Genomic DNA, 13,546 nt, shown 5'->3' with positions numbered 1-13,546 from the left:
GTGTGTGTGAGAACTCCCTTATCTGCCTAAAAGCAAAGCCGCCCAAAAGAATTCAACTGTAATAAATCCCCTTCTAGGAAGTTTCACCACCAGGGAAGATTGACTCTTAACACCTGAGACTAGAAACCTGTACCAGGCCTCAAGAGACCTTGTCACAAACTCTCATGTCTCCCACCTCTTCTCTTAAGAGCTCATGTCTTTCCTAAAAGTCATTTTTTCCCCATAAGTGCCCTTTCTACTCCCCCTCTTCTCTTATTAAGAAGTCATTTATTTTCCCATACGTGCCCTTCTATCCCTTCCTTTACCCTGTTAAGGTGGCATATAAACCCCAAATTTTAATTGCCTCTTGAGTCACATTTTTCGGTGAACTCGCAGGTGTGTGAAATTTAAAGACCTGTCCTTTCTCTTGTTAATCTGTCTTTTGTCAATTAATTTGCATGCCTCAGTAACTAAACCTAAGAGGTTATAGGAAAACTTTTTTCTTCCGGACAGTAGCATCATGAAAACCTTGATTTCTATACTACCTTTGTTGGACATTAAAAACACCTGGTCCAGGCAAATGAGGGCGGAAACAAGCAGTGGAACTGAAAAGCATAGAGAACTCAAGTATGCAAACTGAAAGAAGACATCCTAGATTCTGTAAAGTTCAATGAAAGAATCCCTAACATACAACATCCTCAGTAGGGCCCTATTTAACATCAAGTTGTTTCAAATTAATCTTGGAGATTTTTTTTTTCTTCCTCTGATTAGTGCAAAGATTAACTCTGTAATCAGTAAAGAGCTACTCAAGGAAATCATAGAATTATAAACTCTTAGAGCTGCAACAGGCAAACTATTAGCACAACGAGGACGTTCAAAGCTCAGCTTCACCAGCAATGAAAGAAATGCTTGTTTAAAAACATTAAGAAATTCTACGTTTTTCCAATTAAATTGGCATTGATTTTTTTTAAGGCAGTAGCTACAATTAGCTAGGATTCAGTGAAATGAGGATTATAATATATTGCTCATGGGAGCACAAACTGAAGAGCAATCTGAATATATGTATTAAACTCCTTTAAGACCGATCCAATACTCTTTGGTCCAGTCATTTCATTCTGAGGGGTGATTTCTAGGTCAATTTTCAAGAATCCGTGTGATGCTTTCTGTTCCAACATTGTTACACAAGCAAAAAAACCCCCTGGAAACCACCAAAATGTCCAGCACTGAGAAGATGGGAGGGGCGCTATTAACAGTTGGTGAAACAGGATGAAAAATGGGTGGTGCATTGGAAAGAAAGGATGAATTTGGTTTGGAACACGCTGAGTTCAAAGTGCTTGTGGGACATCCAGGTTCCTCAGACAGGCAGAAATAGAAGCCTGACGCACAGAGACACCAAGACTAGAGAGAAAGTCCTGAGACTCAGCCCTGTGAGGATAAAAGGGCCATGGAAATCATGTTCTCCAGTGATAGTCAAGGTCCCAGACAAATGTCTGATGAACACGGCTGTCTCTGAAGAGTATGCCAAATTTAGTAGAAAATGTTTATATGGGGGTGCCTGGGTGGCTCAGTCGTTAAGCATCTGCCTTCAGCTCAGGTCATGGTCCCAGGATTCTGGGATCGAGCCCAGCATCGGGCTCCCTGCTCCGCGGGAAGCCTGCTTCTCTCTCTCCCACTCCCCCTGCTTGTGTTCCCTCTCTCGCTGTCTCTCTCTCTGTCAAATAAATAAATAAAATCTTTTTAAAAAATGTTTATATGCCCCCCAAAAGAAAAGCGTGAAGATACAGGAAGCAAAATGTTAAAATTATAGGTGATTTAAATATTATTTTCTTTACACTCAACTATATTTTCTTTTTTTTTTTTAAAGGAAACTAATATATATTGAGCAATTATAATGCTTCAGCATTTTCCTATAGGTCTGGATAAGGAATAATATATATTGTCTCAGTTACTTCCAACATTTTTTTTTTAAATGAAGTTGCTCTTCTAACCGATGCATCATTATAGAGACAAGATAATGTTAACAACCCTGAGAGAAGTGACTTGCCCAAGGTCACACAGTCAGCCCACACAGCCTCTGAAGCCCAGCCCACTCCGGCAAGCAACAGAAAGAGGGATTTGGCTGGCGACCAAGTTTTCTGAAGCAGTTCTCCTACAAGGTGAAGAAATTCTATAAATACACCAGAAATGCATGCTTAATCACATACCTTCCAATGCCTTATTATAAGTAATCATCTTGATGGCACTTTACCAAAAAGTTCCAGAGCAAAGTATAATTTCCTTTCTTGATAATTTTGAAGACTTTTTGTCCTACACACAAAAAAGTGTGCTGCGTGTTTTCCCAATTAAAAAAAAAAAAAAAGATCCTTCCGCCAGCTACTGATCCTGCCAGATTTTTAATGTGAGTCTACCTACTCCAAGCTGCATATATTCTGAATATTAATAAATATATATTTGAAAACTAGCCGAGCTTTTGTAATTTACTCTCTTATCACAGGATGTAGTAAAAGCAAAGTCATAATTTCTTCAACTTTAATTCACAATTTCCATTTGAATAAAAAATCCCATTGTTTTTCCTCATGGATATTGAATTATTGGAAGACGACTGTACTTCTAGTATAGACCAACAAGATGAAATATGATTTCTTTAAAGCAGAACATTATTTCTATTAGTTACATCAGATAGAAAGCTTTTACCTGTAATTAAGTAAATCAATTATAGGCTTTAACCCAACCTCTGCCATAAATTAGATTTACAAAATATATAACCTTTGGTAGACCTATATTTCATTTTTTAAACTGGGCCACATCACAATCTGGTGATCAATAAATAGAATACCACAAACCCTATCCTTTCTATGTGTCAGATGTTATAAATGATCAGCCTGGGGCATGCAGAAAGCAAACGTTTAGAGCCCATCTCCTGAAAGCATCATGTATCATTTTCCTCTATAGCTTTCTGTATGTGACGTACCCATTTCTGTGTCCTTAGAGATGATGTGCCCATCAATGCAGTACAAATGCCTCACAAACCTAATGCCTGAGACGTGTATTTATTTTAATAACCTTAACTGCCTCTAGCTTTGGGAAGGTGAAGGGCTACTTTATTTCTTACGGATGACTCTGCTCGATTTTGCAACTCACCCAGCGTTTTCATACCATCACCTGTCACTCAGACAAATCTAAACATCACACGTTTTCCCAATAGTTTCAGAAAGGAAGAGAGCCTAGTAGGTAAGAGCTCTAGCAATGGCAGGCTGTAAGGAATTTGAAGAGCCACTTGGTCACTTACTGGTGTGTGACCTTAGGCAAGTGACCTCAGTTTGTTCAACTGCAAAAAGAGATAAGGCCCCCTGAGAGTGTTGGCAGATGAACAGCTTAGCCCAGTGTCTAGCACCCAGTGAGTGCTGGATAAAATAAATGGTACTTTAACCTTATTAATAAGATGTTTTCAAGTGCAATATACAGCACAATCAGCATCTACAAAAGACTTCTTTGTTTCTATTTCCGGGAACTAGAAACTCTACCAACATTGCCTTGGGAATTATTGTGAAGACTATAAAAGAGGACAAGATGACTCCATAACGCTCTCCTTTCAGAACTCAGGCCAATACTTGAATGCTCATGTTTATCTATATTTACCCATCTAGATCTTTTCATGGAGTCTCCTCTGTTTCTGGGTGCCGGAGAGGTTATCTCCTGGGATCCAACCAGTATTGAAGTAGACTTCTGTAACTTAGTGTCTTTGTGAGTACTGTTTAACGTTCAACATGAATTTAGCCTCTGCTAAATCTTTGACCTTAACATCTCTGACTATATTGTTTAATTAAGACCATTCTATTTAATTAAGATCCTAAGCTCATGAGTCGACAACCTTTAAGTATGGAAATACCTAGAGAATCAGCCGGTGGATAAGTTCTTTCAAATGCTGATGACTATAATACTAGGATATGCTTCAAAGACCTGCCTTCTCACTATAGAATTGTAAATCTCTCCATGCTAGGCATCCCTGAATGGCCAGAGAACAATAGCTAGAAGACTAAGAACCAACTTTCAGGGCCTTGGGGCATGCACAGATAATCTTGAGAAAGGGAAGGAATGTTCCTCCTCCAGAGCATTCCAACCCCACTTCCAGGCTGCATCTGTAGAACCCTGATAAGAAAAAGGGAGATGCCGAGGGGAAATGATGCTAGTGGGCCTGGCAACTGATGGCCAGAAGGAATAGCTTTGCACCTGGTACACGGAGGTGTCAACGGAGTGCCCCGCCACCAGCAAAGCATTTTTTTTTCTTTTAAGATTTTATTTATTTATTTGAGAGAGAGAGAATGAGAGACAGAGAGCAGGAGAGGGAGGAGGGTCAGAGGGAGAAGCAGACTCCCTGCTGAGCAGGGAGTCCGATGTGGGACTCGATCCCCGGGACTCCAGGATCATGACCTGAGCCGAAGGCAGACGCTTAACCATCTGAGCCACCCAGGCGCCCTCAGCAAAGCATTTTGTTAATGATGAGCCTATGATAACAGGAAGTGTGTCTACTGTAACTGAAAACAACAGGTTACAAAATTTTATATACAGGTATACACACACATACATACATGCATAATATGGTCTCAATTATGTAAAATAAAGCATATCAGAAAGCATAAAAGAAATACATCCAAACAGTTGTCATGGAGTTAAGAGATTATGGGTAATATTTTTTTTTCCAATTTTGTACCATCATGTATTGCTTTTATATCTAAAAATTTTATTTAAAATGTAAAAACTAAGTTCATTAAATTTTAAGAAATTTTACTTTTTAACAAAACGGCAAAATGAATATTCAATGTTCACAACAGATAATGATATGTCCTATAAAAAGACTTCGACCACTGCCCTGATGGTGAAGGTTAATAATTAGTAACTAGGAGTAAGCTTTCCAAATCTTGATGTGAGCAGCAAGCCCCAGACCCTTCTCTCTGGGTCAAATGGTTCTTTTTTCTATTAAACATTCTACTCAATCATAGATGACTGAGAAATGTGGAGGGGTGTGTGTGAAGAAAATAAAACTATTTGAGAGAAGTTAGTAAGGTAAATGAACTATCCTCCAAACTGCTCTGAAAGCCTGCACAACTAAGTAACCTGATCTGTTTCCCACACAAGGGTTTAGGCCTTAAGCATATCAATACTTTCATTCTGGAAAGAACCATTTTTCTCCTTGCAGCCCCAAAACGCAAGCCTCAAGAAGGGTGAGGGCTGGGCTTAGCAGAAGTGCTGAGCGGGGTTTTAACTGTATGTAGCTGTAAGGCCGCCCAGTTCAACTCCAGATCTTGTTTTCAGGAGCTTTGGAGAAACGTTTACGGTTCTTTTCAAGGACCACAATCTCTAGGCCTTTGTGTCTAGAGAAACCCAAGCCTCTCTCACCTGGGTTTGGTGATCTCAAACTCCTGCACCATCAGCCAGGCTGCCTCGGCTCAAGCAGCAAGAATCAGATCCCTATTTGACGTCCCCAGGGCAAGCCGGTTAAGAAGAGATGGGGCCAGGTTGCCTTGGGGCCAGTGTGAGTGCTGGGAGACCATTCTGGAATATTTCTCTTCTAAATTCTTGTCAGGGCTGTGTCTTTTCTACCCGGGGGCTGGGGGTGGGGGGGGTGGGCTGGAGGCAAAGATTGTGGACGTGGTGGGCTTCCAGCCCGCCCAGACTTACCACGACCCAGCGCACGCTGTGAACTTGAAGTCAGGGCACTAACTACTGGGTGAATGGATTTTTCATCTGGTTTTGGCTGGGGATGGAACATAGGGAGAAAATGGCTGGGAGTGCCCCCAAACGAAAAGATTCTACAGATATTATGAAAGACGTGTGGGCTTCCACAGAATACCAGTGACGGTGGGGAGGGGAGTGTGGGGGTATAGAGTGCAGAGAAATGAGGGTGAGGGGGGACAGGTTGCCTTACACGTGTCCAATTACCCAGAGGGAGGAGTGGAGGGCGTCTGGCTCGGCCAGAGCCGGGCTGGGGGCCGCGAGAAGGGGCGCCTAGAAGAAGGGCGCGCGCGGGGAAAGGCAAGCCGGGCTCCCCAGCCGTCGGTCGCTGCGGCCGGGCTCGCTCCGCCGCCCCCCGCCCCCCCCCCCGCCCCTCCGCGCGGCGGCAGCGGCGGGAGGCCCCGGGGCTCGGCGGGGCGCCCGGGGCTGGAGGGCGCGGCGGCGCGGGTACCTTGGTGCCCTGGTGGAAGTCGTCCGCGGACCGCGCGCCCATGAAGGGGAACTGCATGTGCGTGTGCGTGTCGATGCCGCCGGGCAGCACGAGCTTGCCGGCGGCATCGAGGACCCGCAGGCCGGCGGGCGCGCCCCCGGGCGGCAGCAGGTGGCGCCCGAGCGCCCGCACCACGCCGTCCTCCACCAGCACGTCGGCCACCTGCGAGAGGTCGTCGTTGACCACGCGTCCCCCGCGGATCAGGAGCCGCGACGGCGCCGCCATGGTGCGGGGGGCGGGGGGGGCGGCTCCTTCAGGTCCCCGAGGACGGTCGGCACCCGCGGCTCCGGCTCCGAAGCGCGGGCGAGCGCGGAGCCCGGCGCCCGGGCCGGCGTCCCGACTGGCCGCGAGGGCGGACTCCACCCCGGGAGGGCTGGGCTCACGCTGGCAGGCGGGGACAGGCCGGCCCCGCGCCGCTCCCACGCCGGGGTCCCGTCGCGCCCAGCCTAGGGGTCCGAGTCCTCCGACGGGAACGTCTTGCTGGAGTTTTACACGTCTGTTTTCCTTTATAAGAAAAGGCACTTGGGGGGAAAGAAATCCACCTGTATCCCTACCCTTGAGGATGAACTGTCTGTCCCAAGACACACACACACACACACACACACAGAGCAACACCTGCAGCAACAGTGATAATACCCACGCCGGAAAGAACCACTTGATCGGGATTTCCTTGTAAAAATATTCTTTGTATGAGGAGTGAATCATCACCACACAATCCGAGTAATTGGCAGGCACAGAGTGAAAGTTCAGAGTGAAGTATTTAATCTATTTGGAAGTAAAGCGGTTTGATATCAACTATTCTCCAGATTGTAATGATGCAATACAGACCAGCAAGGTTTTCATGGAAAATAGCTGGTAATGTAACTCTAAAGATCTAGGCTTTTCCTCAGGTTTTTCACAAAACTGGCTTAGGGATCTTCAGTTAAATCTTTCACTGTCTTGAGTCCTCAGTTTTCTCATACATAAGACTCTGATAATACTTGTTCTCCCCTTCCAGACTTGCTTTGAGAAGCAGATATGGTGATGGATGTGAATGCACCTTAGTAAAATGGGAAATACCATATAAACTTATTTAACAAATACTGGCTTTGTAAGGACTGACCATTGGGGCTGGATGGGGGTGTGTTAGAGGGGTAAGCGATAAAGATAAATGACATTCTTGTCCTCAAGGAGCCAAGAGCCAATGGTGACACACATAGACATTCAATATATGACGAATATATAAAACAGAAAATTCTACCTTTGAGAGAGGATAAAGATAAGAGTTTAGAGGAAAGGGAGAGTGGATTTTGTCTTGAAGAAAATCAGATATAGAAGATTCACAAAGAGATATTTGAATCAGGACATAGAGGGCACGGACATAAAGAGATGAGGGGTGGGAAGAGGAATGGCATTCTAGGTCGTGGGAACAGAGTATGTAAACGGTTGGGGAGGTGATGGCAAGTCAAGTCTGATAAAGCTAAACAACCGTGGACCACCCCACACCCTACAGGGGAGGAGGAGGAAGAGAAAACAGAAGAGGGGCAGTCAGAGAGAAGGGGGATAAGAAAGCATTGTGTGGGGGGGAAGACAACAATACAGAATTTCAAGAAGGGCACCAGGATCGAATGCTATAGAAGGATTGGAGAGTGTGGTAGACATCTGCTGTTCCAGCCCCTATTCTTGTCCTTATTCTGATAACAGTCACTAGAGTTTCTTTGGCGGGAAATCCTCCACCCACCAGGAAGCCCTCACAGTGATGGGTTCAGGGATGGGCACGTGTCCCAATGAGAGCAGATTCTAAGACTTTTGTTAGATGGAGTAGATGGGGAGTTTGTTCCTTCCTGCTGGACTTGAACCTGGAAGGGTATAAACAAGAGGCTTCTGGGAGCCGTGTAGACAACATGGCTGTTAAGTGAACAGAGCCAACACAGAGGACATGAAGGAGAGATGGAGGGAGGTTGGGTTCTCACATTGTTGGAGCTTCTGAAACTACCCATGCCTCAAGTCCGCTCCTCTAGACTTTCCTCTGTTTGTGGAAGCTGGTTTACTTTGGGTCTTCTGTCACTTTCAACAGTAAACTGACAGAGGCTGGGAAGATACCTTTGAGTTTGGAGACGAGGCGGTCACATGCAGCCTCAGGGATGGCATTTTCAATAATGGAATGCAGGGTATGGCCAAATTTCCTCAGCTCTCAGATTGCACATGCATCAAAATGATTAAAAATTAGAAAGCCTCAATTATTTCAAGTTCCGGATTTGGCCGTCAAGCCAGGAACAAGAAATCCAAGAAGGTTATACGATTGTTATGGAAAGGGTGTGGTGTAAAGGTGAAAGGAATAATTTTAAATGTAATGAAACTCCTACAAACTATTCAAATAGCATACCACCTCAGGTAAATAAGATGAGATGTCAGGGCGGTTGCGACATCCTTTCTGAAACTGTCCAGGTGAATGATTTCAAAAGTTTCTTTATTTTAGATGCTTTATATCATGAAATGCCCTGCAGCACAACACAAAACAGACTTCCCACGTTTCATGAACTCAAACTTTTATCAGAAAAGGGGTTTGTAGAATATCACTAGAACAGGAGGATGTGGTTCATTGAGATTCACTGAGAGCAACACAAGAGAGAGTGGGCAAGTTTAAGGAGAAGCATTAATCCGCAGGAAGAGTTATTCCCCCTTCTGGTGGGACATCGGTGTCCCACACCAGCTCACTGGGCAGGAGGAGCCTGGGCAAACATGCTCCTTGGACGAAGCGTGTCCTCAGAATAGCCCCGCCCCTCTTGGCTTCGGCCTGTTCGCCTGCCTCCTTACCCACACGTCTACAGTGAACAAGGATTTGGGAGACAGAGACTCGATGTTGGTGGGAAGCAAGACTGCCATTTTGCATTCCTCCTGCTGGGGAAGAATCTAGTTGATTGACTCACAGAACAAAGTGTGTCTGAGAGCACTCCTCAGAGGACGAACTGACACTCAAAGATTTATAAAGATTGATGCTTAATCACAGAACAGCCCTGATGGATGGTTTAAAGGGGCAGCAAGGTAGAGGAGAAAATCGTGACCTCCCTCACTGAGTGCCTTGCGTTTAGCGGGAAACAAATCCACCAGGCCCAGTGGTATTTAAGTCCTCAGCAAGCCTGGTGTCCAGGAGTTTGCTTTCCGTATTCTCCTAACCTGTCCCGCTCCTGTTCTAGGACCCAGGGGTCCTCAGAGGGTTTCAAGCCATTGTTCATGGGCAGAAGGAAAGGATGGTGAGGGCGTGCAGGCAACACCTCAGAAAGAGAGAACAGGACAGAACCGGGTGTCTCCAGACAGCATGCCCCAGCTGGGGTCTGCAGGAAACCCCAGTTCCCTGTCCCACCCTGGGATCCAAGTCCCTGGCAGGGTAATGAGGTTATATTTGAATCAGTGATCGAAGAGGGGAGTAGGCAGCATGGACAGGTCAAAATAGAAAAAAATCAAACGAGGAATTGGAATTAGGAGTCTAATCCTGGCTCTGATGCCAACTTCTGGTGTGAGCTTGGTCGAGTCATTTACTCTCCGGGCCTCTGTCTCTTCAACTGAAAAACATGGAGTTAAGTTAATAGGACCTACCCTCCGTGCTTTTGGAGTTTTATGATTCTATGAACAGGGACAGAAGCTCACCCAGAGAGTGCGCTGCATAGCCCTAGAGTTCAACTCTTCTCGGGTCAAGGTGGGTGACTTGGAGACCGAGTAGGACTTGGCTTTGAGATTCAGGACTATTTTATTTCTGGTCCCTCCACTGAAGCAGAGGGGCTCTGCTTGGGAAGGGTGCCACAAACAGAGTGTATAACCCACAGTCATCAGGGGACGATGCTTGGTGGGACTGATCTTGGAGTCTGTGTGCTGATGAGGAGGGATGACATTTTTTCACTGTTCAGCAAGGACATGCATGGCAGGTGGGAATGGTCCCCTGACTCTGGAGGGCCAGAGAGAGAGAGAGAGAGAGCTGGTCATCGTACAGCTCCAGAGGGCACTCTTCCCTGAAGCACCAGTCCTGGGTAGAGGGAGATAGCTGTCCTGAATAACAATACCAGCATCCGTAGCTAAGAGTTATCAGGCACTCAGGTCAAGTTGGGACTGGGCCAAATACTTGACGTACCTTATTTTACTTCACTCCCACAAGACATCTTTGAACCGAATGCTATTTTTCCCTTTAATAGATGACGCTTTTGAGGTCGAATGGTTTGCCCAAGGTCACATAGCAATAAATACTGGAGGTAAGCCATTCTGGAACCTGTAATCTACCCATTATGTGACTCCAGATTCCAAAGCCAGGTTCAGCTCCTGGCTGCCCTGGGGCCTCAGGTGACATGAATGGATAAATGAGGATCCAGGAGTGAAATCCTAGGTCCCTGACACTGACTTCAGACCTCTAGCGCCCATATTGGGCTGTGGCAAAGCTGCTCATAGTCACCTAAACTGTGATGCTTCTATGGTGGAGCCATTCTGTGTTCTTGCTCAGGTAACCAAGGTCATGAGTGGTAAAATAAGTAAATAAGTAAATAAAATTATAAAGTGGACTTTTTGGTAACAAATTAACAAATCTCGTGGGACCAGATCCAACACACCCACGCTGACCTGCCTTGGGGGAAAACTTTCGGACATGTTATCATGTGAGTCCAAGAAACTCAAGGAAAATACCTTTTTTAATTTTTAAAATGGGGAGCCCAATGCAGGGCTTGACCTCACAACCCTGAGATCAAGACCTGAGTTCACAACCTGAGCCGAAATCAAGAGTCAGACGCTTCACCGACTGAGCCACCCAGGTGTCCTTCAAGGAAAATACTTTCTAAACGTTCTTATCTCCTATACAGTTTGGTCCTACATGGTTTTTATTTGTTTGCTTGTTTTTTGTTTGTTAAAATATTCTGAGGCGAAGCTGCCAGGTGTAGGCACGCCCTAGAAAAGCGGGCTCTTAGCAGTGTGTCTTCGTTTCCTGCAGCTGCTTTAACAAAGCACCACAAACACGGCAGCTTGAAAGAACACAGATTTAGTCTTTTTTGGTCATGGAGCCAGGTCAGTTTCTACCGGACTGTAGTCAAACTATGGGCAGTGCTGTTCCTTCTGGGGCCTCCGAGGGGAAAATCTGCTTCCTAGCCCCCTCCAGCTTTTGGAGGGGGGCGGTATTCCTTGACTGTGGCCCCGTCACTCCCATCTTTGCCTCCGTGATTACAGTTGCCTTCTCTTCCGTGTCAGATCTTCCTTAACCTCCCTCTTGTAAAGACACTGTGATTATAGTCGGGGCCCACCTATGTAACCCAGGATAATCTCCCCATTTCAAAATCCTCAACTTCATATCTGCAAAGCCCCTTTTGCCCTATAAGGCAACATCCACAGTTTCCAGGGTCTAGAAAGATATCCGGGTATCTTTCGGGCCCCTCATTTAGCCTGTGATAGTGCCTGTCATCGTTTCCCTTAAACAAAAAGACACTTGCCTTCTCAAGTGGTGGCCCAGGCACACTGGGCTACGCTCGGAGGTTTTGTCTGCCCATCTGCCGGCAGCACTAACCTGTACTTCCAAAAACTCTCCTGCTCCTGTAACTCACTCAGAATGTGCCACAGTTTCCAAGTTATTTTGGTTGTTTTTAGCAAAACTTATTCCAGCAGTATAATAATACTTAGGGAAATAGTGAAAGCGCTCCATGGATTACAAAGAGTATAAGAAAAAAAAAATGAACGAACGAACGAACGAACGAATGAATGAATAAATCAGCTTGTACTTTGAAGCCCCGCTGATCTGGATTTGAGTTCTGGCTTATCACCTATCATCTGTGGATTCTTGGCTAAGTTTCTTAACCATTTTAAGCAAGAGCAAATCATTTTAAAAATACTATTTGGACTTTTGTTGCATAGACCAAAATAGGGTTTGAATATTGTATTTTATATTTAAAAAAAAATTGGGGGTGCCTGGGTGGCTCAGTTGGTTAAGCGACTGCTTTTGGCTCAGGTCGTGATCCTGGAGTCCCGGGATCGAGTCCCGCATCGGGCTCCCTGCTCGGCGGGGAGTCTGCGTCTCCCTCTGACCCTCCCCCCTCTCATGTGCTCTCTTTCTCTCTCATTCTCTCTGTCTCAAATAAATAAATAAAATCTTTAAAAAAATTTTTTAAAAATTTAAAAAATTTTTAATAAAAACATTGTAAAATACAGAGAATAAAATTCATCTCATTTGGCATATAGTACTATGAATTTTCATGCAATCTTTTTTCATGTAGGTACCACCACAATCAAGATAGAGAGTATTTCCATCATCCCCAAAAGTTTCCTTGTGCCCCTTTACAGCCAGTCTTCTCTGCCCCTAACCCTGGCCCATGGCAACCACTATCTCTTTTCTGTCTTTTGAATTTTGTTGACTTTTGATTTGAATACAAAGTGAGCTGCAGAGTATCTGCAGAAGAGTTTACCTATTTCTATTCTAAAAGTCATCTTCACGTGGTATACATATACAATGGAATATCATTACTCAGCCATCAAAAAAAAAAAAAAAAAGAAAGAAATCCTGCCATTTGCAATGATGTGAATGGAGCTAAAGTGTATTATGCTAAGTCAGAGAAAGACAAATACCATGAGATTTCACTTATATGTGGAATTTAAGTAATAAAACAGATCAACATAGGGGAAGGAAGAAAAGAAAAAAAGGAGAGAGGGAAACAAGCCATAAGAGACTCTTGACGATAGAGAACACACTGAGGGTGGCTGGAGGGGAGGTGGGCGGGGATGGGCTAAATGGGTGATGGGTATTAAGGAAGGCACTTGTGATGAGCACTGGGTGCTGTATATAAGTGACGAATCACTGAATTCTACTCCAGAAAACAATGTTGTACTGTATGTTAACTAAAATTTAATTAAAAATAGTAATAAAAAAATAAATGTCATCTTCAACTTAGTGGCACTCTTCCTGTGCCCTATATCTAAAGCAAGCCCCCCTCCCCGTCCCCGATGCTGTCAAGATCTAAAGCAAAAGGGATTCAAGGCAGACCTTACTGGGATTTACTCCAGGCCACACCTGGGGCTGAAGCAGGGCTAACAGGCGCTGTGCTGGAGCCTTCCCAACACGGTGTAAAGTGATGCAGACATGGCCGTGTTGAGCCTGGCAGATGTGGAGCAATCCGCGGACAGGCGGGAGCATGAGATACACACACAGCAGGCAGGGGGCGGCGCCTCTTACGGGCCCTGGCCCCACCTCTGCCCGCGCCCTCTGGCGCAGAGCCTTCCGACCTCTGCACGGTCTCTGCCCTCTCATTTCATACTTTTATTTCTCTCACATAAGGTGATGGAGTTGTATATCGTCCTTCTTCATTAAAAACGTTGTTCATTTGGGGCGCCTGGGTGGCTCAGTTG

General features: G+C 45.2%; 1 protein-coding gene across 1 annotated transcript in view; it reads right to left on the bottom strand.

Annotated features, from left to right (window-relative positions):
- The window catches only part of DPYS (dihydropyrimidinase), a 65,541-nt gene extending 58,795 nt beyond the window's left edge, over nt 1-6,746 (bottom strand). Inside the window, exon 1 of the mRNA XM_064587999.1 lies at nt 6,164-6,746. Coding sequence (XP_064444069.1) covers nt 6,164-6,427 — 264 coding nt within the window. The 5' untranslated portion in view covers nt 6,428-6,746. The remainder of the gene's footprint in view (nt 1-6,163) is intronic.
- Nucleotides 6,747-13,546: the final 6,800 nt, after the last annotated feature.

This window comes from Mirounga angustirostris, unplaced genomic scaffold (assembly GCF_029215605.1).
Source record: "Mirounga angustirostris isolate CCGP_5_RB_7025 unplaced genomic scaffold, mMirAng1.0.hap1 SCAF_4, whole genome shotgun sequence".
Lineage (NCBI taxonomy): Eukaryota > Metazoa > Chordata > Mammalia > Carnivora > Phocidae > Mirounga > Mirounga angustirostris.
The sequence above is the reverse complement of the archived record's forward strand: the minus strand, read 5'-3'. Positions and strand labels throughout refer to the sequence as shown.